Below are 22,969 nucleotides of genomic sequence, written 5' to 3'. Positions count from 1 at the left end.
CTAGGTCAGACATATTTGGGACTCCACAAAAGGTCAGGTAACCCTCACACTACGCTGACTTTAACCCCCTTCCCCCTGGGGTTAGGGTCAGTCTCAGGCAGCTGAGAGAGACAGGAAGAAAGAAAGAGACCGATATAAAAAGAGAGACACAGTCAGCTCCAGAATAGCATTTTATTTTACAAATGAAATGTAGGAGGGACAGAACTCACTTCAGGAAGGGGACATATGAGGAAGGGCTGGAAGGCAAGACAAGGCAGACACGGTGAGGGGATGGGTAGGGGGGCAGACACCCTCGGACAAACACAAGCGTAATCATCAATAAGCACATGCTGTCCTTCGATCATCACTCTAATGAATTGTAATCAATGATAGTAGCATTCCAGGACACTCCGTAATAACTGTCCCAAACTCGATCCCCAAATCAATAGAGTTGGATCACATTCTAGTGAGCATTATGGAAACACAGATGCTGAGACTAGGGATAGAGAATTTATTTGTATTTTTTTTTTTTTTTTTTTAAATGTAACCTTTAATTAGGCAAGTCAGTTAACAAATTCTTATTTACAATGACTGCTTACCGGGGAACAGTGGGTTAACTTCTTCAGGGGCAGAACAGATTTTTTTACCTTGTCAGCTCAGGGATTCGATCCAGCAACCTTTTGGTTACTGGCCCAACGCCCTAACCACTAGGCTACCTGCCGCCCCAGATACAGTGGTACAATCTCCTTGGAAACATTTACAGGTGTTTACAGATGTTACATTTGCAGACAAGACAGAACCAAAATGTTCTGACACAGCAGACCATTCAGATCAGAGATACATGTAGTAGATGGGGAGTTACAGACACCCGCAGAACAGATTTCATAGTAGGTGCAGTAGGGGTGGCATGAGGTAGTACAACACTTTACCTCAATAATCACCCAGTTGTCATCCCCTCATGGCCTCTTCATTGGGGCATCATTGATCCTGTATCCTGCATCAGATGAGCACTGACGAGACCATTGGGAAAAGAAACTGTGAATGTGTTTGGTTCATTAGTGGATGGGGGTGAATTTCATTTCACAGCAATCCACTGCCTTGTAAAAATATTTCCAAATCTGGTAGGCTAGTCCATTTTACAAGGTCAACTATGTCCACCCTTCTCTCTGACGTCTCCGTCTGCTCATTGGTTGCTGTGGGTTGAGTGACAGGTGTTTTTCAACACATCTTTGCAGTTATAGGGCCATTCCTAGTGAGGCGGGGAGTGTGTAGAAGCGCAGACTCAGAGAGGAAGACCAGAAATAAAACAGTGGTAATAAAATAGCTTTGCTCTGCTGTCTTTGAAATGTACCTCTCCTTCCCCTTTTACAGCGTGGTGTGTGTGTGTGCAGTAACATCTGTGTGTGTGTGTGTGTGCAGTAACATCTGTGTGTGTGTGTGTGCAGTAACATCTGTGTGTGAGTGTATAGTAAAATCTTACATTCAGCCCTCGGTCAGTGATTCAGTACCTGAGCATTCTGCCCTGGGCTGCCGTGCACACGTTCAACAGAGCAACCACACATCAGACTCTGCCTGTCAATACAGGAGTCATATAGAGAGTGATTTGGTCAAATGTATAATAATAATTTAGCTAATTAGGCTTTTTTACTCAGACAATATGCTAAACTGTTAGGCAATGTTGACATACCACGGAAAGGTACTGTTCAATAGTTAGAGAAAATGAAATTGATGCTATAACCAAGTCTCTCTGCCTCCAATAGCTACAGGGGATCCTTAGGGTTAAACTGAAGACCTTGTGACGGTGAGGTCAGAGTTTGTCTTGTGGTTCTGGTACCTGAATAGGACAGGAGAGCGGCCACAGGGGGATTGTGGGTAAAGTATGGACACATGGGTGGAGGAGTGTAACAGAAAGTGGTGTAGTGCTCTTCTTAAAACTCACTAAGACGTCACATACACACAATGCTCTCTCACCCAATCATGCACACACACACACACACACACACACACACACACACACACACACACACACACACACACACACACACACACACACACACACACACACACACACACACACACACACACGCACACACACGAAGACATGACAGAGAGCCATGGATCCAAGGAAATGGACAGCCGCAGTAAATAACCCAGGAGTGGGTTCAGACATAAATAAAGGAACCCTGGCTGTCTGTGCATAACTGTTCTGTTCAAAGCTCCGTAAAGCAGGAGGGTTTAGACTCTAGTTCTTCTCACATGTCTGTCCATCAGACTGAGAACGCGTCTCTCCCTCATCCTCTTCTCCGCTGTCTCCAAACGTCTGCTCCTCCATGTTGGCGAAAGTGTACGAACGTGCCGCCACCTGGGCGGCGAGGGCGGAATTAAAGCTGAGCGCCGCCGAGCCGTGTAGTTCCGTCAGCCTCTCCATCACCGTGATGGCGGGGATCCGGGGCTGCAATAGAAGGTCGGGCCCGTTTAGTCCTGCCCCCTGGTCAGGCAGCCCGTCATATTGGTAGAGCTGCGCCCCGCCCGGGACTGAACCTTCACCCTCCTCCCGCTTTTCCTCCGCCTCACCACAGCAGAACTCTTTAAGTGCTTTTTCCTCTGCCTCTGTGAGGGGGCGCTCGTCCCTGACCCAGTCTTCCTCCTCGTCGTTCAGCCTTTCCGATAGGTTGTTTCCCTCAACAACACCTGGTTTGGCCACGCCCACAAGGGTCAGAGTGTCCAATGGGTCGGAGGGCGTCTGAGATTCTATAGAAGTTTCCGCGGAAACTATAGGCATCACCGCCGCTAGGAGACAAAATAAACACATCATTAAATGACACACATGAAATGAGAGAGACAGAGAACTAAAGGAGCAGCAGAGGCAGAGAGGTGCATTGTGGGTAGGCGGAGCGAGACCTTGGTCGTTGAAGAGCAGCTGTTTCCACTTCCTCCTCTCGCCCTCGGACGCCCGCTGGCCCAGCACGGCTTTGAGCTCCGATAGGACGCGCCGAGACTCCTCCCTCTCCCGCCGGTGGCGCGCTTGTTCCTCGGGAGACAGCATGTCAACCACCGACCCCGCACACCCGTTCTCATCCTCAGAGTCCGACACGTACGCTTCCAGCTCCTGGCCAATCAGAGGGCAGGAAAGACCCATTACACATAAAGACATACACTACAGGCACCTAGTTTTTTGTTTGTTTGTTTGTGTTTGTGTGTAGATCCACAGTGAGTGGTGAGGTTCAGTACCTGCTCCTCAGGCACGGGGTCCCTGTCCAGGATGAGGGTGTAGGTTGGGGCAAGGGTGCATGGCACAGGAGGTAGACACTGCTTTGGACCATCAGGAGTTCCTGAAAGAGAAAGGATGGAGAGAACGTATTACACACACTCAAATGGAGACACACCACTCTACGTAATTATCAGTTTGTTTAAACTGTGTATCAGATCTCTTGAGTCAGTCAACCTGCTCCCTACTCACAAAGAGTAGACCTCTAAAACGTGCTGAAACAGTCTGTGGTGAAACTAGGCCATTGTTCCCTCCCTCCCTTCCCTGCGAGGTCTGGCTCTTATCCTATATTTGAAGGAGCCACTTCATCACTGACTCTGAATAGTCTCTGGGCTGGGCAGGGGGGAGTACTGACTAAAAATAACCCTTCCACTATAACCATGGAAACCTGGGGGGGGGGGGTCCAGTATTCAGACCCAATATCAGGGCCTGTCACCTCTCAACCGGTCAGCTGCGTTAACTACCTAAGCCTAATAAAGGGAGTGTGTATTCTTCACCTGGGCAGGTGTTAGCTCTCCTCAGCATGCGCTCCACTTGGCCCACGGTGTCCTCCCAGCATCCGGCGCTGGCCTGCATGTGGGGCTGCAGGTGACCGAGACGCTCCTGGAGGTCCTGGTAGCCCTCCACAGTCACCTCCACCGCCTCCTTAGTCACCATCAGCTTCTCCAGGTCATCCTCCAGGATAATCATCCTAGTGGGGGGAAGGGGAGGTGAGATGAGGGGAGGGGAGGGTTTGGGGAGGAGAGGTGAGGGGAGGAGGATGTGGCGAGTGAGGTAAGGAAAGGGGGCTAAAGGCGTCTGCATGCTTCCCAGCCGAAAATGTTCGGACGAGTTTGTGCATATATTATGACCACATTTTGTGATGCTTTAGTTAGTATTGGACTTCAGCACACAACATTTTTTCTCAAGGCAAGCCAAAGTCAGTAGCCAAAGTCTACGCCCCTTCGTAAGAGATTGGTCAACAATAGGGATTCTTCGATACTGTTTCTGTATTCATTCATGGACATTTTTTCATTGAGAAATACTGCACCAAACATCTTAGTTAGATGTAAAATTGTGTGACTAAGATCTCCTCTGCAAAAACGACAAAATTAATGACAGATTTCTTGAGTTATCTTACATTAATTTAGACTATTTGAGGAAGTGTATACTGGCTACGGCATCTCAAAATGGACAAACAATACTATTGCCGCTTTTTTCACGTTTTTCAAGAGAAGGTCCTTTAAGGGAGTATGCAAGCACTCTCGTTCATTTCACCTAGCCGAGTTCGGCTATGCATCAGCCAAAGTGAAGAATACTGACGCCTGTAGACTGAGGGGTGAGGAGGGTATGGAGTAAGAAGTGTTAGGGTTAGGAGGGCGAGGGTTGAGTAAGGGGTTAGGTTTGACTCACTCGTTGAGCAGGGCCCTGAGATGCAGCTGCAGGCTGCGTACAGACGTGTGCAGTGTGTTGAGCTCTCTGCATTTCTGTTGAGCGCGCCCCACCCTGTCCGAGCCCTGCGTCCGGTGCTGCGTCTCAAAGTACCGGTGGAACTCGTAGCTACGCTGCAGGTCGCCTAGGCAACCGGCCAGGGCACCGTGGAAAGGCTGTGTCACCGTGGCAACAGAGCGGTGTATGGGCGGAGGAGGGGTTCTACCTTTGACCCAGCCTTCCCTGGGCTCCTCCAGTCGTCGTGGTGACAGCAGCAGGGCCAATCGTCGGAAACATTCTGAGCTCTGCCCCACCCACAACTGGAACAGCACCTGGAGGACGGAAAGCCCACAGGGACAAACAGAGAAGCTAACATCCTCACTCTGACAATGCCCCTCATTTCACCTATTGACCTGCATCTAAATGATCTCTTCCTTCTATCTTTCTCATCATGTTTCTCTTCTACTCTTTCTTCCACTATCTATATAAAAGCAAGTTCTCCATCCCAAACCTAACCCAATCTCATCTCACCTTCTTTCTGTCTCTCTCCCTCCCTCTCGTGGTTCAGGTAGGTGGGTCTTACCTTGAGGGCAGGGAGGCTGTAGTCATCGGTGAGCTCCTGTGTCTCCTCGTCAGTCAGGTGCTCTGTCCCCAGGCCCATCCCCAGCTCCTTCAGAGGCACCGCAGACACGTAGTTGGTCACATTGTCGATCTCAGAGTTCAGGGGGTACGTGGGTACGAGTTAAGGAGCCCATCAGCTCACAGATTGACACTCATATACTAAATGACGCGCCAATTGGTCAAACAAAATATATCCTCTAACACACATTCACTCAAGTGTAACACCAAATGGTTACTGGTAGAAATCAATCTTTAGTGCTTGCATTGTTTAATTCCTGCATAAGTTGAGTCTGGCAATATCCCCTCTCTATTTGAAAATATTCTCTCTCTCTCTCCTCTCTCTGTGTGTGTGTGTGTGTGTGTGTGTGTGTGTGTGTGTGTGTGTGTGTGTGTGTGTGTGTGTGTGAAGGATATGCTTTGAGCATTTGGCAGGTGGCTCGGCGGGAGGCTCTGAAGGCCGAGCGGAGCGCCCGGTACACCGCCTTCCGCAGGCCAATCAGCTGCTGCCCCCGTGGCCCCACCCCCAGCCCCGCCCTACTAAAGGAGCTGGCCGCACTCACCCTGTCAAGCAGACTTGACAAGTGAAATGTGATACAACTGTGCAGACGTCCCAGAAAGGCAGGGAAGCACACGCAACACGACATGCTAACAACATGCTAATAACACATGTATGACTGAGACACAACAGGACAGGCTAACACGCTAACAACATATGACACGGTTATGACAAAATGCTATCACAAAACAAACAAAGACGATAACAGGAACGGGCTGTGGGACAGGCAAGGAAAGGTAAAAAGTGGGCCCTTCAGGTAATGATAAACTAAGATAATAATAGATACTAGCCTAAGTGCTAACCTTTATAGTTGGGTAGATGAAAGTGCTAGTGGGTGAAAGTGGACAGTAACGTTAGGGACAGAGTATGTGACTCACAGCAGAGTTAGCATGCACACTTACAATATGAGTAGGAAGATGAGGATGCACACTCCCACTATGGATGAAGTAGATAGATAGTAGATCAAATGGCCCACTTACAGGGTGAACCCTCGAGAGATGACCTCTGTCTCCTGTAGTAGTCTTAGGGACTTGCGGGCCAGGCTGGTCAGAGCCTTAGTGTCCAGCGCCATGGTCTGCAGCTCGGAGGCCTGGGCGTGTGCTGCCCTCTGCATCCTCCCCTGTCTCCACAGCCCCGTCCCTCGCAACCCCACCCAGCCCATGACTGCAGCACACCACGGGATCACAGCCATAGACCAGGCCCCGGCAGAGAGAGAAGACAGGCCTAGTAACACTGCAGCCAGGCCCACCAGCACTGCTACGTCCCTGAGAGAGAAGAGGAGAGAGAAGAGAGAAAGAAAGAGAAAACCAAGACAGAAAGAGATGGAATGTTAGTGTCTGCTGTGTGTACATGTAGATATTTATATGTGTGTGACTATGTTAGGATCTGTGTTTGGGGGTGTACCACTGCGAGGGTGAGGCGAGGAGGCGTGGGCAGGGCAGGGAGTTGTCTCTTCTGGGTGCGCCAGAGGGCGAGGCGCCCAGGGTGAGCAGGCTGGGGTCTAACAGCTCGATCAGCTCCACATCCTCCTGGAGCAACACATCCTGGTCCAGGATACACTGCACCGCGTACTGGCCAAACACACAGTCCTATAGGGAGGGCGTGAGAGGGATGGAGGGAGGGAGAGGACACAGAGAGAAAGAATATAAGAACATGTGTCTTTGAGATGAAGTCACTTAAAGTTCTATGGTTAGTCCCATGGTGACCCTTACCAGCTGCTGCTCCAGCATATGGGCAGAGGCAGCCTGGTGGAACGGGCTCCGCCTCCACAAGGCATCAGCCAATCTCCATAGACGTCCTCCCTGCCAATAACACAGAGGAGGATGGGTCAGGCAGGGAAGAGACTGGCGCTAATAAGGGGAACAGAGTAATCAACCGGGCATAATTCTGCAAATGAATAAGTCACACATCCTTCATACGAACAGCAGACGACACAGCCTACTACATCTGTGAAAGCAAACTGGGGAATGAACTCTGGCCATCAACCACAAATAATGCTCAACACACACACACACACACACACACACACACACACACACACACACACACACACACACACACACACACACACACACACACACACACACACACACACACACCACATTCCTAAGAAACATATTCTTCATTCCAGGGCATATCCCAGGAAACAGGCTCTTTAAGACACCAACAATGGGTGACTGATTGTGTGTGTGTGTGTGGACTCCCCCCCCAACACACTCCTACACACACAAACACCCTCCATTCCCCCCTAGTTGATAGTCTGCCAGGCTCCAATAGGAGATTCACTGTAAACAAACAAAGTAAACAGAATTATATTCTAATCACTAGCAAACGAACAGAGTAATTATAAGCATTCCAACTAAATTGTACAATTTGATATGCTGCTATTAACCAAATAATTCTCCAAAATGTCTATACTAGAAATCCTGATCCCCTTCATTTAGCCATAATAGTGTGAAGAGTGAGTGAATTAAAATAACTACAGTGAGTGACACAATCTAATGAGAATAGCTTATTTTCCTCACAGTATTTTCTATCCCTTGGGAAAGTTGCAGTACTATCCCATACAGTCATTGGTACTATCAGTATCAGACAACATCACCACTAAGGAGGCATATTTCAGTGCCAAATGGCAGCCTATTCCCTATATATAGTGTGCTATTTTTGACCCAGGCCTGTAGGGATTCAGCGTTCCAGCCCGGCTACAGTTGCTCATGAATAAGTTTCCACTCGGTAAAGGTCTAGGATCAGCTCACCCTCTCCCAATCCTAACCTTAACCATTAGTGTGGAAAATGCTAAACTGAACCAAGATCAGCGTCTACGGGTAACTTCACCCGTACTATTGATCCAGACTGGCCCGGGTGTGTTTTCTACCCTGACTTTCTGTTATTGGGAGTTTGGGACGCAGTGCGTTATTGGTCAGCAGGCTGCAGGGCTATTGATTATGGGTCTGAGTCTGAGCTGCAGGACTGGGCGTTCACGCTACACTGACCAACCACAGCAGGAACAGAACATGGCATCTAAACCACCCCCGGTGGAAAGGGTAGTGTGTGTTAGTCGTGAAGGGGGAGGCCCATGTAGGCGTTTTCATTCTCTACTACTCACTCATCTCAATCTAATATCCCCCATCCAAACATTAAGGCAGGAGACAGAGACGGGCCACACAGAAAAACACACACACAGACAGCGGAATGCAAACACAGTGACACAAACAACCAACACATCACTAGGAAGTACAGTTCATTTCCTGGTCCTGTCTTGCTCCTGCTCTTTAGTATTCCGCTGGCGTCATCCAGAGGAACATTCCCGAGTCTTTGTGCTCCCCGTCTGCCATGTGAGAGAATGGAAAAAAATACTCTGCAAAGACGTGTGAGTGTGAGAGAGACTCAGAGAGAGAGAGAGAGAGAGAGAGAGAGAGAGAGAGAGAGAGACTCAGAGAGAGAGAGAGAGAGAGAGAGAGAGAGAGAGAGAGAGAGAGAGAAAGGGTAGAGGGAATGAAAGAGGAAGATAGACTGTGACATTATGTATGTGTTCTAAATCTTGAAGCCATATTGCCATAAAACAATCCTCAACGCTTGATCTTCTCTCCATCTCACTCTCTTATGACTTCAGGATTTGAAGCAGGAGACTAGGCAGGCTGGCAGTGAAGTTTTTTATTACCAATAATCTTCAACTGACCTCATCCTGCCTTCTCTCTCTTCAGTTAGCTGTCTCGTCGTGACATGACACATGCGAAAAGGCAATGTATATATTCCCATTGGTAGAGTCAGAAGGAAATTGTGGCACAAAGAACCTTTATTCAGATGGCACACTGACAGATTACCATATTTCTCCCTCTCTCTCCTTACTAACCTCATTTGATGTCATACAATGCTCTGGTCTAGTGTGACATTTAGTTCTGTAAAATAACATCAATGTGCCCCACGTGCCATCAAACATTTTGGAAATCCTATTTCATTCACAAATGTGGATGATTTTCAGGCCCAGTGTGTGCTAAACAGGCCCAGTGTGTGCTAAACAGGCCCAGTGTGTGCTAAACAGGCCCAGTGTGTGCTAAACAGGCCCAGTGTGTGCTAAACAGGACCAATGTGTGCTAAACAGGCCCAGTGTGTGCTAAACAGGAGCAGATAACCAGTGTTGGCCTCTGTCTGGAAATCAAATATACACCAGGCAACCGTCCATGTTAACAGGCGCGCACACACACACACACCTCTATCTGGGCTACAGGAAGTTGGACAAGGAATAACCATATCTTTGCCATTAACCCATAGGAATCCCCATCCAGTTGACTACTTAAAAATTGTGTATGATGGCAATGCCAATAACAACGTCCATGTTTAAACGGGTTATATCCATGATGAGTCCTCTATGAGAATAATTCCCAAACGCTCCTCTGAATAACAGGCTCTCGGAGAGGAAGCATGACGCGGACGGACGGAAAGTTCTTGGAGGAGGCTAATGTGACATAATTTCCTGTCCCTCACGGGAAAAAATACAGAAACAGGAAAAGGAATGCACTCAGAGTCATGTGACCACGCGCTGGCCAGAACCCTGAAACATGAATGCATACTGTACAGCAGCAGAGTATTATTAGCAAAGAGCTATGATTGTGCATATGTATATTACAGTACATATCACACAAGCCACTCACACCACAGATGCATACATATTTTATCTTTATTTAACTAGGCAAGTCAGTTAAGAACAAATTCGTATTTTCAATGAAGGCCCACTCACTGTGGGTTTGGACAAGCTGTCCTGGAGGGAGGTTGTCGTCCCCTCTCCTCCTCCACACTCGTCCTCCTGAGACACTGTGGGACATGCCTCAAAGTCTGTGTGTCCTAGATCCTGCAGGTAGTGGAAGAGCGGAGAGTTCTGGAAAAAGAGAGAGAGGGGAGAGTGTGTAGAGAGATAGAGAGAGAGAGAGGGGGAAGAGGGTGAAAGGGCAGAAGGAGGATGGGGGAGGAGAGATTTAGACAAATATCCGCTTTTTGTTCCTGCTCTTCCCAATTCTCTGTTACAGATTTCCCAATATACAGGAAGCTATTCTTAGAAGTGTCATAACCCAGTTATAACCCAGTTATTCCACTGCAAGTGGAAGGAAAAGCATCCCTGATCTGCAGTAGCATTACGTTCCAATTACCGTCTGGAACCATACGCTCATTCTCCATCTTCACTCCCATTCAACTTGCCATTCCATGCAGATTTCAGTCACGCTCTTTCACACTTGACTTCTATACATAAACACAGAGACCTTGATGCTGCGGGCACAACAGCCACTCAGATGACAAGCTCGAAAAGGAAATCATCTATTCTCTCTGCTCAAGTCTTGGTCACCATGGGCAACTAATTGTTTTACTGTGTGCAGCTTCTTGTTTTTTATTGATTCACTAGGGTTTTGGGAAACATGGAACGAGTTAGCTAAGGGCTAAACTTCTGCTGAGCAAAGATATGTTAATGTTAAAAGCCTAGTAGAGAACACCCTATGTATGTGCACTACCCATCCCTAAACTTCCCCCTGGCCCTAAGCATCTTGCCTCTTTCAATACCCTTTTCTTCCACCTAATCTGCTCCAAAGTCCATTACTCCAATCCAGCGATGGAATTAAGCACAAACATAATAATCTAAAATCCTTGCATAAAGAGTGTTCTACATGATTAAGTGTTAAAGCTCAGCTTAAAGTGGGACTGGAAGTGTGTGTGTGTGTGTTGCCAGCAGGGATGAGCAAATCACTGTCCTGCATCACAGGTCAGACTCCCACCTCAATCTCCCTACAATTGAGATGTGCAGCAGCAAAGTGGGCCTTTGATTCTCTACCTCTCTTCTGTTTGCCCCTAGGGCAACGTACTGGCACTTGGCACTGGTATAAAAACAATTTGCCCACAATTAAGAAAAAAAGAACCTACATTATGCTCCAATTTGACCAAGGAGACACCTGACCCAATTTCCAACCAGCTGCCCGACGCTCCTCACCCGAAGGAAGAGAGAAAGCAAAACATCTCCGTACTTCTACATCTGGAGAGCAAGCCATTTGCCTACCTTGATAGATCCACCTATAATATGTTATCATGATTACACACCCCGATCCAAGCATGACATGGTGGGCTAAAGTTACTCACTTGCATGATCGGACGGTATCGACTGCGCACATGTTGACACATCAGGCTGTCAGATGTTTCGAACAGCTAACGTTATTCCCTTCCTACGTCGCATAAAGCACGGATCAGACACACACTCTCCACGCCAGCTATGATGATGAAACAACACACTGGCCCATGATAAGAAAAGCTACTTAGCAGGCAGGACAATTTAGCTCGGATTTATGTCTTAGCTACGCATAACAACAGGGGTAGCTAAACGCCAATGGATACACGTTGCTCATGGCCATTCTAATAAGCTAGCTAACGTTAGCGAGCCAGCTACTCTGACAGTCTGGTCAACCACGCCAATTTCATCACGCAGAATGAATCAGAAAACCTATACAAACTCGGGCTTGACACACTACACTACGCGTTAACGGAACATATGCGCCTGAATAAAAACACAAACCTCAAATACCACATCTTCATCAAACTCCTCAGTCATTGCTCTCCGCCATCGATATCCAACCGTTACGCATTCTGGGATTGTAGTCGTTTGTAAACGTCAAGAAGTGAAAATTTGAAGCAGTTACTAGCAGTTTGCTAGTCCCTGTTAGCCGCGCAAAACAAACTCCTCGGCAAAACAACACTTCCCACAATCCAAATCGCCCAGCGCTTCCCGGAGAACCTCCGTGTTCGAGCAGTAGAGACGGGATCCTCCAGTGGTCACGCCGGGCAATGCAACGTCCTCAGCCGGGAGCAAGGGAAGGAAACAGCGCCGTGGCCGAAACACGAAACTCCAGAAAACTGGAAAAAGGGGGACTAGAGGAAACAGTTTATTCACGTTTCAGTCGGTGATATAAGCGACATTTTGTTTCTTTTTTATGTTGTTTACCTGGTGTTCTTTTAGACTGACTGACAATGGCGCCTGAAAAAGAAAATCCACGAAATTCCGTGCCATCCCATTGAAAGCAAGTTTACTCATGGAGTAAGGAAAGGAGCAAGTCGGGAGTCATGAGCACAGGTTTGTTTCCTGGATGGCTAAGTAGTTGCATTTTGTCGACAAAGCAGTTTATTTGAGTGCGTTTGCAGTTAAGCGTTTTACCAAGCAAATCCATAAAAGCAAAAACGTTTAAGTTTTGCAGAAACATAGCCCAGCTTTTTCCAGGTTATTACATTGTAATTACTGTTTTTCATAATGATAATGTTACCTCTCCGAAGGCGTAGTGGCAAAGATGAGCAGTTTCCACCCGCTCCTGATTTAGGTTCCCGAGGTTATTACATTGTAATGACTGTTTTTCATTAGGATAACGTTACCTCTCCGAAGGCGTAGTAGTGGCAAAGATTAACAGTTTTCACCCGCTCATGATTTAGGGAGAACAGTCATTCTGGTTAGAATACTCCAACAAAAGTACATGCAACACAATTGATGCATCAGCCAAATGTGAAGAGAGAACAAGCGTGCATTCAGCTCCTTTGTGTAACATTTGTCCTCCTGTTTTGATGCAGTCAGATGCGCAATGGATTTTTTTTGTGTTACTTTCAAACATGGTTATATAACCTAAAGCAGCGATTGTCAACCACTAAACCGACTCATTTCCAATCCGTTGAGGCAAATGGGATTTGGCACTGAAGTTTACAGATTTTTTCCATGAGTAAGTTAGCTAGAGGGTCATTCAGGCTTCATCCACATCCGCTCCGTGAATTCGCTTCTCGTGGTATCGCACTCGCCCGGCCAGTCAGTAGTCCTGATCCAGCACAGTCGAGCAGAAAACGAGGCCATATCCTTTTGGGCATCTCATTATGGATAGTATATAGGACGCACATCTTTCACAACACACACACACACACACACAGCCAACTTCAAAACCAGTCAGTGCCATGAAATCGTTGAGGTCATACTCAGCAAAAGATTCGAAAACATTTTGAACCAGAGTGAACAGACTTGGACAAGGAGGACGCATGCAGCGAGGTGACACGGGATTCTACTTGGGTTGGTGCCATTGAAGCTGAGAACACAAGCCAGAAAACTCCAGTCAACACAACGGTTCTCTCACAATTCACGAAATGTAATCCATATAATTGTTGACATATATTTGACATTTGTATCTTAAAGCATAATTGAGAAAAAATGAATTGAAGTTGGAATATTTGTGACTTTTGATCCTTACCCAAAATATTTTTTCACCCTTATCCTTTAAGACTGTAGGTGCAACTTAGCAAAAGTTGGTGTCATTTGAAGCTTTACGGCTTGCTCTGTAATATTAGTAGTCTTTTGATTTCAATAACACATTTCTTACATACAGTACCAGTCAAAAGTCTGGACATACCTACTCATTCCAGGGTCTTTCTTTATTTTAACTTTTTTCTACATTGTGCGAATAATAGTGAAGACATCAAAACGATGAAATAACACATATGGAATCATGTCGTAACCAAAAAAGTGTTAAACAAATCTAAATATATTTGAGATTCTTCAAAGTAGCTTTGCACACTCTTTGCACACTCTTGGCATTCTCTCAACCAGCTTCATGAGGTAGTTACCTGGAGTGCATTTAAATTAACAGGTGTGCCTTGTTAAAAGTTCATTTGTGAAATTTCTATCTGTAACGGTAGTCCTCCTCCTCTTCATCCGAAGAGGAGGAGCATGGATTGAACCAAAACGCAGCTTCTGAAGTTGACATATTTATTTACAGAAAAGACGAAAACACGAACTTCACTATAACCTAACAAAACAACAAAACGGAGTAGACAAACCTGGACATGCGAACTTACATACAACGCAGAACTCACGAACAGGAAAATGACTACACAAAAGACCGAACGTACAAACAAACCGAGAACAGTCCCGTGTGGCGTAACATACAAACACTGACACAGGAGACAACCACCCACAACAAACAGTGTGAAAACACCTACCTTAATATGACTCTCAATCAGAGGAAATGAAAAACACCTGCCTCTAATTGAGAGCCATATTAGGTACCCATTAACCAACATAGAAACAGAAAACATAGACTGCCCACCCAAACTCACGTCCTGACCAACTAACACATACAAAACTAACAGAAAACAGGTCAGGAACGTGACACTATCCTTCTTAATGCGTTTGAGCCAATCAGTTGTGTTGTGACAAGGTAGGGTTGGTATACAGAAGATATCCCTATTTGGTAAAAGACCAAGTCCATATTATGGCAAGAACAGCTCAAATAAGCACAGAGAAAAAACGGTCCGTCATTACTTTGGTTAGACAGGTCAATCCGGAAAATTTCAAGAACTTTGAAAGTTTCTTCAAGTGCAGTCGCAAAACTATCAAGCGCTATAATGAAACTGGATCTCACGAGGACCGCCACAGGAAATGAGGATTCAGAGTTACCTCTGCTGCAGAGGATAAGTTCATAAGAGTTAACTGCACCTCAGATTGCAGACCAAATAAATGTTTCACAGAGTTCAAGTAACAGACACATCTCAACATCAACCGTTCAGAGGAGACAGAGTGAATCAGGCCTTCATGGTCGAATTGCTGCAAAGAAACCACTACTAAAGGACACCGATAAGAAGAAGAGACTTGCTTGTGGCAAGAAACACGTGCAAATTAACATTAGACCGGTGGAAATTGGTCCTTTGGTCCAAATTTGAGATTTTTGGTTCCAACCGCCATATTTTGTGAGACGCAGAGTAGGTGAATGGATGATCTCCGCATGTGTGGTTCCCACCGTGAAGCATGGAGGAGGAGGTGTGATGGTGTTGGGGTTCTTTGCTGGTGACACTGTCAGTGATTAATTTAGAATTCAAGGCACACTTAACAAGCATGGTTACCACAGTATTTTGCAGCGGTATGCCATCCCATCTGGTTTGCGCTTAGTGGGACAATCATTTGTTTTTCAACAGGACAATGACCCGAAACACACATACTGGCTGTATAAAAGCTATTTGACCAAGGAGAGTGATGGAGTGCTACAATCACCCGACCTCAACCCAATTGAGATGGTTTGGGATGAGTTGGACCGCAGAGTGAAGAAAAAGCAGCCAACAAGTGCTTAGCATCTGTGGGAACTCCTTCAAGACTGTTGGAATAACATTCCTCATGAAGCTGGTTGAGAGAATGCCAAGAGTGTGCAAAGCTGTCATCAAGGCAAAGGGTGGCTACTTTGAAGAATCTCAAATATCAAATATATATTTTGATTTGTTTAACACTTTTTTGGTTACTACATGATTCCATATGTGTTATTTCATAGTTTTGATGTCTTCACTATTATTCTACATTGTAGAAAATGGTTAAAATAAAGAACAACCTTTGAATGAGAAGGTGTGTCCAAACTTTTGACTGGTACTGTACATTTATAAATATAGGAAAATGAAGCATGAATTTAGAAAATATGTATTTTTTGATTTGGATAATTTTTCATTTTATTGTTGAACATAATATGCTCTACCTGCATATCAAAGTTCCAGAATAGGACCTCTGCTACTTTTAGAATTATGATCCAATTTGTAAGTATTACCAACAGAGTGAATGTGAAAATGGATTCAAAATGGTCACCCTCTGTGATTTGCTGGATGTGCAATGATACAAGTAAAGGGAGGGCTGTAATTGGTTACATTGCCTACTATGCCAATTTCTCTGTATAAAATGGGCCATAAGTATAAAACTGGCAGAGAATATTATGTTCAACAATATATTGAAAAATGTGCCAAATCAAACATTTTATTTTTTCAATATTAATGTTTATATTTTGCAATATTCATAAATGTGTGTAAGAAATGTGTTCTTAAAATCAAAATACTATTCATGTCACAGAGCAAGCTTTAAAGCTTCATATGATACCAACGTTTACTTTGTAGCACCTACAGATGAAACACTATGGCATTTTAAAGGAGGCCTGGGTAAGGCCAAAATGTCTTAAATTAATTATCTATCTATTATGTTTTAAGATAAAAATGGCAAATATATGTCAATAAAACTTTGAGTGTCTCATATTCAATGCAGAGGTCTGTATTCATAATCCAGTTATTCATTTAGTGCAGGCTCAGCCTGCCATGGCTGTGTTTGGTGCTCGCTTAGAGACACATTCACACAGTAATTGCATTACCATCAAAGTGTTTTATTTGTGGGAGATGTGATGTCGCTTAGGTTATAGTTCGTTGTTTTTTTTGATTGTTCAGCTTTTCTCTACAGACAGAACACAGTGAACCATTACAGTTGACTGTTTTGGTCAGGCTCATGATTGAATATATGAGTACAGAAATCATTTGGTTCTTTCATTCCTTCACTTTCTGCCCACTTGCGCCCAACCTTACTTAGTGAGCTAAAAATCCCATTGACCTCTAGGGGTTGATTCTCTGACCCTTGCCCTGCCCTCTCTTACCCCCACCAGCTGTCTGTGTGCTGCTGCTGGCTGGTTGGTATGTGTCGATGAGGTGATATCCAGGGCAGTGCATGCATTACAGCAGGGCAGTGGAATGCATAATTTTTTGCTTTTTGCCTCCAGTTTGTGCCTTTAAACAGCCATAAAGGTTAAAGGGTCAATTCTTTCTTTGCCTCCTGTGACGTGTGTGTTTTCAGCAGCCCCCCTCCCCATCATTGTCTAATGTCTACTCCTCTCTCTTCCTCCTCCTCTAATTCTCTACAGGTGTGAAGAAGCCGCCAGTGGCTCCCAAACCCAAACTCGCTCCCTTGGTGAAGCTCTCGCCTCCTCCCATCGCCCCCAAACCTGATCTTCTCCTCTCCCAGCCTTCCCAATCCTCCCCCCTTCTTACCCAACCCTCCCCTGCCGTGCTAAAGAGAGCCAAACCTGCTGTGGCGCCCAAACCATGCCTCTCCAAACCCTCCGCCCCAGCAGCCCCGGCTTCTCCCCCACCCCCCAGACCCAGAGTACCCCAAATCCCTTCCCAGGAGTGCCGGGGGGCTGGGGACGACAGCCTCTCCTTCCTCAACTCCAGAAACGGGATCCTGTCGCAGCCCATCCTGCGCGACTCGGACTACATCATTCCTACGTGCTCCTGTGGACTCCAGGACTGCTCCCAATGCAAACGACTAGGGAATGGGAACGTTACAGAGGTCGGGAGCGATACGCTCGGCTCCTGGCCAAACGGGAATGCCACGGAAAGCATTGGAACGCTGGTAGCCAATCGGCCGGGTAAAACAGGGAACGGAGACAGTGAGAAGAGCGGAGGAGTGACCAACACCCTCCATCTCAGGCTCAAGGACAAACCCCAGAGAGAGGAGGGGCAGAGGGATGGAGAGAGGAGCAGGGATGAGGAGAAGCTGCAGGGGAACAAAGAGGAGAGGCAGAGGAACCAGAAAGGACAGGAGGGTCACAAGTATCAGACTGGGTCAGGGGACCAGTCATGTAATGTTCTTGAGGTGGCAGAGACACTTACACAGACTGAGACCAATGCTTCTAATGCAGAACAGACATACACTGACAGCTGTAATAGTTACTGCAAGGAGAGCGACACAACTCCCCTCATCCTCCCACTGGAAGTCTCCCCCATTCGCACCCCCCCACAGACAGTCCCCCCCACCCGCATCCCCTCTCAGACTGTTCCTCTCACCCGCAGCCCACCACATATTTTACCCCCCACCCTCACCCCCATCCAGATGGACAGTGAGCCTGACAGCACCCCCTCCCACGCAGACAGTAGTACACAGTGTTCCAGAATACCCAGGTTACCCACTGACCTCACAGTCCCTGCCGCCCCCAGTAAGCCCCTGCCCGTGCCGCTGCCACGCAAGCCCCGTAAGCTAGCCCTGGTAAGGCAGGACGGCCTGGAGGCCAACACCCATGAGGGGGAGACAAAGAACCGCACACAGGGGGGAGAGATTGGGGAGAGATGTCTCACCTCAGAGAAGGAAGAACACACCCAGGGAGTGTATGACAGTCCCTCACCCTCCCAGGACCCTGAAGTTGAAGAGGAGCCTCACCCGGTGCCTCCACCTAGACAGAAGTCCCTCTCTCCCCGCCTCCACAGAGCCATCCACTGTCCCCTCAACAGAAACACCTCCCACTCTCTGGACTTGCTCTCTCAGCCTGAGCTTAACACACTGACCTCAGAGAGAAGAGGAGGAGGGGATGAAGAGGAGGAGAAGAAAGAGGAAGTTGAGGACGGGTACGGAGACTTTGAGCGCTACCCCATCACCCGGAGCCTGCCGAAACAGATCAAGCTCAGCTGCCGCCTGCCCCCCGTCGGTATGACAATGAAGGCCAGCTCGGCGGAAGAGGGTGGGTCACCCAGGGCCCCGCCCAGGAAGCCCCAGAGACACAGCCTGCCAGCGGGTGCCCCCCCGTCCATCACCCCCCCTCCACCTCCTCCGCACCACGCCAACACCCCCATGAGGGAGCTGCCTGCCACCCCACAGGAGAAACCAGCCTGGCGCTTCCCAAGGCCCTTCTTCAGCAGGCAGAGCTCCTCCAGACACAGCAGCGGCAGCAGCAGCCGAGGGGCCCCCCAGGGGAAAGCAGCTCTTCTGGGGGGGAAACAGAGGGCCCAGTCCTTCTCCTCGGCTGACCTGCTGGCCCGCGCCGACGGCACCAAGAGGAGCCTTTCCTTCCGGAAGCTTCTGGAGCTGCGGTTGTCTGTCAGGATGTTGCCACGGTTACTGGCCAGAAGCGGCCAGTCTCTGGATTGTACCAGCGTGGAGCCGGGCGGGGGGGACGTGACGGTGGACCAGTCCGACGACAGTGCGAGGGTGTCTGGCAGGGATGGAGAGGGATCGGTAGAGTATGAGAACGTTCCTCTGTATGAGGAGATACCGGAGTACATGAACCTGCCTTTCCTCAGCGCACGGCTGGGCTGGCCACTTACACACAGTCTGGACCCAAGCACACACAGACACAGTGACTCAGACGTCTATGAGGTGCAGGATCCATACGAGAGCCACTGCGACTATAAGCGACCCCATTCCATTGACTATGAGAGGTACAGCATGTGTGTCACAGTGTGTTTGTTCGTGCGTGTGTGTGGTGTGTGTGTGCGACTGTGTGTGAGTGTGAATTCTTTCTTCCTCTGTCTACACACACAAAGGGTCTGGGTCAGGTTTCAACAGAGTGTGTGTGTCATTTTGTTGTCTGATTGCATAGTGCCTCTCGTGTGTCATGGGCGACTTAGGTTTCAACGAATCCAGAGTTACAGAGCTGATCATAATCCTTTGATCATTACATGCCTACAGTAAATAACTCAATTATTACATCATGCTACTTATTGTTACCGTAGTGTTAATGTACCACGACAGTCATAGATGTGTCACTTTTAATGAGCTTTAATGCTTCATGAATCCGATATCCTGGAAAGAGAGACTCGAGCAATTTACAGTAAATGTTTTGATTTTGAGCCTAGAACAATGCCAAGGGTGTGTGTACTGTGTTTAGTGGTTTCTATTTGTGTTTGTGTGTGTGTGTGTGTGTGTGTGTGTGTGTGTGTGTGTGTGTGTGTGTGTGTGTGTGTGTGTGTGTGTGTGTGTGTGTGTGTGTGTGTGTGTGTCACAGTGAGACCGAAAGTATTTTAGTATTTAGGCCATGTTTTTAGCCCAGGTTGTGCTTGTGTGAGAGTTAGTTTTCACTTTGCAGTCTGGATCCCACTTTGGTGCTAAACTATGCATTTACATGGTGGTAAGACCATATCAGGTACAATGTAACTACATTGTGTGTACTATACCCATTATTACATAGTACTTACAATGTAGACCAACATGCTGTGTTTGTGTGAGAGTTAGCATTAGCAGGCTGTGCTTTTACGAGTGTGAGAGTTAGCATTAGCATGCTGTGCTTGTACGAGTGTGAGAGTTAGCTTCAGTGTTAACCATCCAGGCTGTGAATAGAGCATTGATGCGCAACAGGTTGGGCTGTTTTCCTGTGGGTTATTTTCAGTGGCCAGGGCAGGAAATGTCTGAAAATCGCAGAAACGCACTGCACTCTGAACAGGGAAAACAAACCTCCAGCAACCACCAGCTTCTCTCCTCCCTCCCTCCCACTCTCTGGCTCTCGCTTTCTCATCTCTTCCTCTTCCTGTCCCTCTCCCATATCTCTCCCGTTCCCTCTCTCTCTCCCATCTCTCTTTCAGTTTCTCACTCTCTCCTATTCCCAGTAAACTGCTTTTCGATTGACTCTACGTAATTTAATATTTTGCTACTGTATTGGACACGAAAATATTTGCGTGTGTGGATGGGTGAATGGACTGGACACGGTCCTTGCTAACAAGAGTCAGGCCTTCCAACTCACTGTAATCACATCCTCATTCAAGTGTTCTTGTGTGTGTGTGTGTGTGTGTGTGTTTACCTCATATATCAAAAGGCAGTTGTGTGGGTGCAGTTGTGTGTGTGCAGTGCATGTGCGTGCTCAGACCAGTATTTTGCTAAGCCACTCTGGGGCCATGAGATAAAGGCGGTCAGTCAGATTACAGGACAGGTATAAAGAAGGGCAGGCGAAGGGGAATATTAGACTCCGAGTTCAGCAGTAAAGAGCAGTATGCAACAGTTCCACATATATCTAGCTGCCCAGATCTGGTACTCCAGTTGGGTAATATTAGTGTGTTCACTGTGTGATTTTATGTGTTGCATCGTTTGAAAGATGCTTGCATTTATGCATGCTTGTGTGTGTGTGTGCGTGCGTGCATGCATGTGTGTATGTGTATGCCGTTGTAGTTATTTGAAAGAGTGTGTATGTGTGTCGTGAATCTGTAGTGTTTCCCAAGCATCTAAGCCTGTTCAGTTTATGCAACTAGCCTCAGGCAGTAAACAAGAGGCACTCTGTGCCTGACCCAGTGTGCAGGAAGGCCTGTCTATGGAGTGAGAGAGGAAGAGAAAGAGAGAGTGAAAGAATGGGAGAAAAGAGAGAAAGATGGGGGGTAGGGAAGAGAAAGGGTATAGAGGGAAGGAGGAGAGACAAGAGGAGAGGGAAAGAGGGGTAGCTGAGAGAGAGGGAAGGGGACAGACAAAGTAGTCAAAATAAAGAGAGTGACAGTATCTTATGAGTCCTTCAGATTAGAAAGTAGACAGTACTTTGGGTTTGTTTGGTTCAAAATCCAGCTGTGATAATATCTCCTGGAAAGGTTGTGAAGCCAAGATGAAAACATTAGTGGCACAAACACATGTTGCTACTTGTGCCACTCAGCAGACAGACCTGTATCAGCTGACTGAAGAGCAGGCTGGTGCCCTGCTGCCAGCAGACAGGCTGTCTGTGGAGTCTTCATGGCAACTACGTTTACCTGAGGACAGCTGTGGACAAAGTATTGACGTCCGTGTTTCAGGCTGGTGATCATCTGAGTCCCATGGCTATAGAGACATCGTGCCATTTACTGTTCCCATAAAATGTTCAAAAGGTCATTCAGAAGTGTGTGTATGTGGTATGCTTGCATGGATATACTGTATGTGTAAGTACACACACACTCTGGCTGATAACCATGAGGATAATGCGGAGACCGGGACTTCCTGTTTTGCCTGCAGGGGCTGGCATGGATTGGACGATGCTCACTCTGAGGAGGAAGTCCACAGCTCTGACGAGGATGACAACAGCTCCACCTCCAGCAAGGAGCACCTGGAGCTGTCAGAAGAAGACAGACAGGTAGCTATCTTTAATACACACACACATCCTTATGTGGTTGTTATTAACTGGTGATGGTCAATCTGCACAATCTGCAACACTGGCTCAGGAGGACACGCTCGTACCCACACACACCCAGATAGACAGTGGATGTGGTGGCCTTGTCAATAAGGTTACGGTAGGGCTCTTTAGGTGTGTTTGCTCTGGTAGGTCCTATGGCCATGCAGTGAGGCGTGAGTGATAACAGAGGGGATGTTACTGAGCCAGAGTAATGACAGTGATGACGGGTGGTATAACAGGAAGGATATTGGCAGGCATAACATGAGTGATAACGACACCACAGGGCACAGGGCTCTATGAAGGAAAGAAAGGCAGGCGGAGGATATCACACTGTGCCTGCGTGTGATGGAGCTGTCATTCTGTCTCTTGGGTCAGACATAGAGGGTTTAGGGGGCAGGAATAACTCTGAAACTCCTGTCTGACCCTATGCATGATACTCTAAAACAGCGTTTCTTAAAGTATGGGGTCGCGTACCTGTTAATTGTGGGTCGCGACGTAAATGTATAATTATTGCATTCATTACTGGAATTGATTTGGCCAAGTGCAACTGCGCTCTCTGCTCAGTTTGGCAGCTGCGCGAGTGGGAGACGTAGAGGGGGATGCCCGTGTTCTTCGCGGTTTACCGGATCTTTTTTCTGCAGTTTTCTTGTAGATAATTCCGCGACCCACAGGCTGCAGCGCTGTGGTTCAAACCACTGACTTGTTATTCCCACTCGCCATCATGAAATGGACTCATGCTAGCCACAAGTTCTGACTGAGCTCAATCGTCATGAAACGCATATACAGCGATGACTTTGTCTCTTTCATACAAACTTTGAGAATTAACGAGGAGCTCCCACAGTGTGTTTTGTGTGGGGAAGTGTTTAGTAATGAGTCTCTCAAAACCCACAAACGAATAAAATGACACGTCCTGACCAAACATCCAGGCACAACATGACGGTAAACCCAGGGAGT

General features: G+C 47.2%; 2 protein-coding genes across 3 annotated transcripts in view; one reads left to right on the top strand and one right to left on the bottom strand.

The window, feature by feature from the left end:
- Nucleotides 1–157: 157 nt before the first annotated feature.
- On the bottom strand, nt 158–11,784 carry LOC129838852 (vezatin-like). Its single transcript, XM_055906076.1, has 12 exons — nt 11,454–11,784; nt 10,072–10,209; nt 7,046–7,135; nt 6,738–6,922; nt 6,314–6,598; nt 5,694–5,851; nt 5,241–5,389; nt 4,640–4,989; nt 3,745–3,938; nt 3,211–3,311; nt 2,881–3,088; nt 158–2,769 (listed from the first exon to the last, which is right to left on the bottom strand). The coding sequence occupies exons 1-12, from the start codon at nt 11,493–11,495 to the stop codon at nt 2,222–2,224; spliced, it is 2,448 nt and encodes an 815-aa protein (XP_055762051.1). The 5' UTR covers nt 11,496–11,784; the 3' UTR covers nt 158–2,221.
- An 86-nt stretch (nt 11,785–11,870) lies between these two features.
- LOC129838851 (FYVE, RhoGEF and PH domain-containing protein 6-like) overlaps nt 11,871–22,969 on the top strand; it is a 33,487-nt gene continuing 22,388 nt past the window's right edge. For both annotated transcript variants that reach the window (XM_055906075.1, XM_055906074.1), the window contains exons 1-3: nt 11,871–12,438; nt 17,048–19,337; nt 21,859–21,976. In XM_055906075.1, the coding sequence (XP_055762050.1) occupies nt 12,429–12,438; nt 17,048–19,337; nt 21,859–21,976 (2,418 nt within the window). In that variant the 5' untranslated portion in view covers nt 11,871–12,428. The remainder of the gene's footprint in view (nt 12,439–17,047; nt 19,338–21,858; nt 21,977–22,969) is intronic.

The sequence above is a fragment of the Salvelinus fontinalis genome, chromosome 39, assembly GCF_029448725.1.
Source record: "Salvelinus fontinalis isolate EN_2023a chromosome 39, ASM2944872v1, whole genome shotgun sequence".
NCBI lineage: Eukaryota > Metazoa > Chordata > Actinopteri > Salmoniformes > Salmonidae > Salvelinus > Salvelinus fontinalis.
The sequence above is the reverse complement of the archived record's forward strand: the minus strand, read 5'-3'. Positions and strand labels throughout refer to the sequence as shown.

Excerpts from the sequence above, each read along its gene's own strand:
- LOC129838852 (XM_055906076.1), bottom strand. The coding sequence starts at position 11,495 with ATGTGTCAACATGTGCGCAGTCGATACCGTCCGATCATGCAA. Across the intron at positions 5,852-6,313 it reads ATCTCTCGAGGGTTCACCCT|TCTGCTTGACAGGGTGAGTG; the intron begins GTAAGTGGGCCA and ends TCACTTGTCAAG. Across the intron at positions 5,390-5,693 it reads CACCTGCCAAATGCTCAAAG|CGTACCCCCTGAACTCTGAG; the intron begins CATATCCTTCAC and ends AACTCGTACCCA.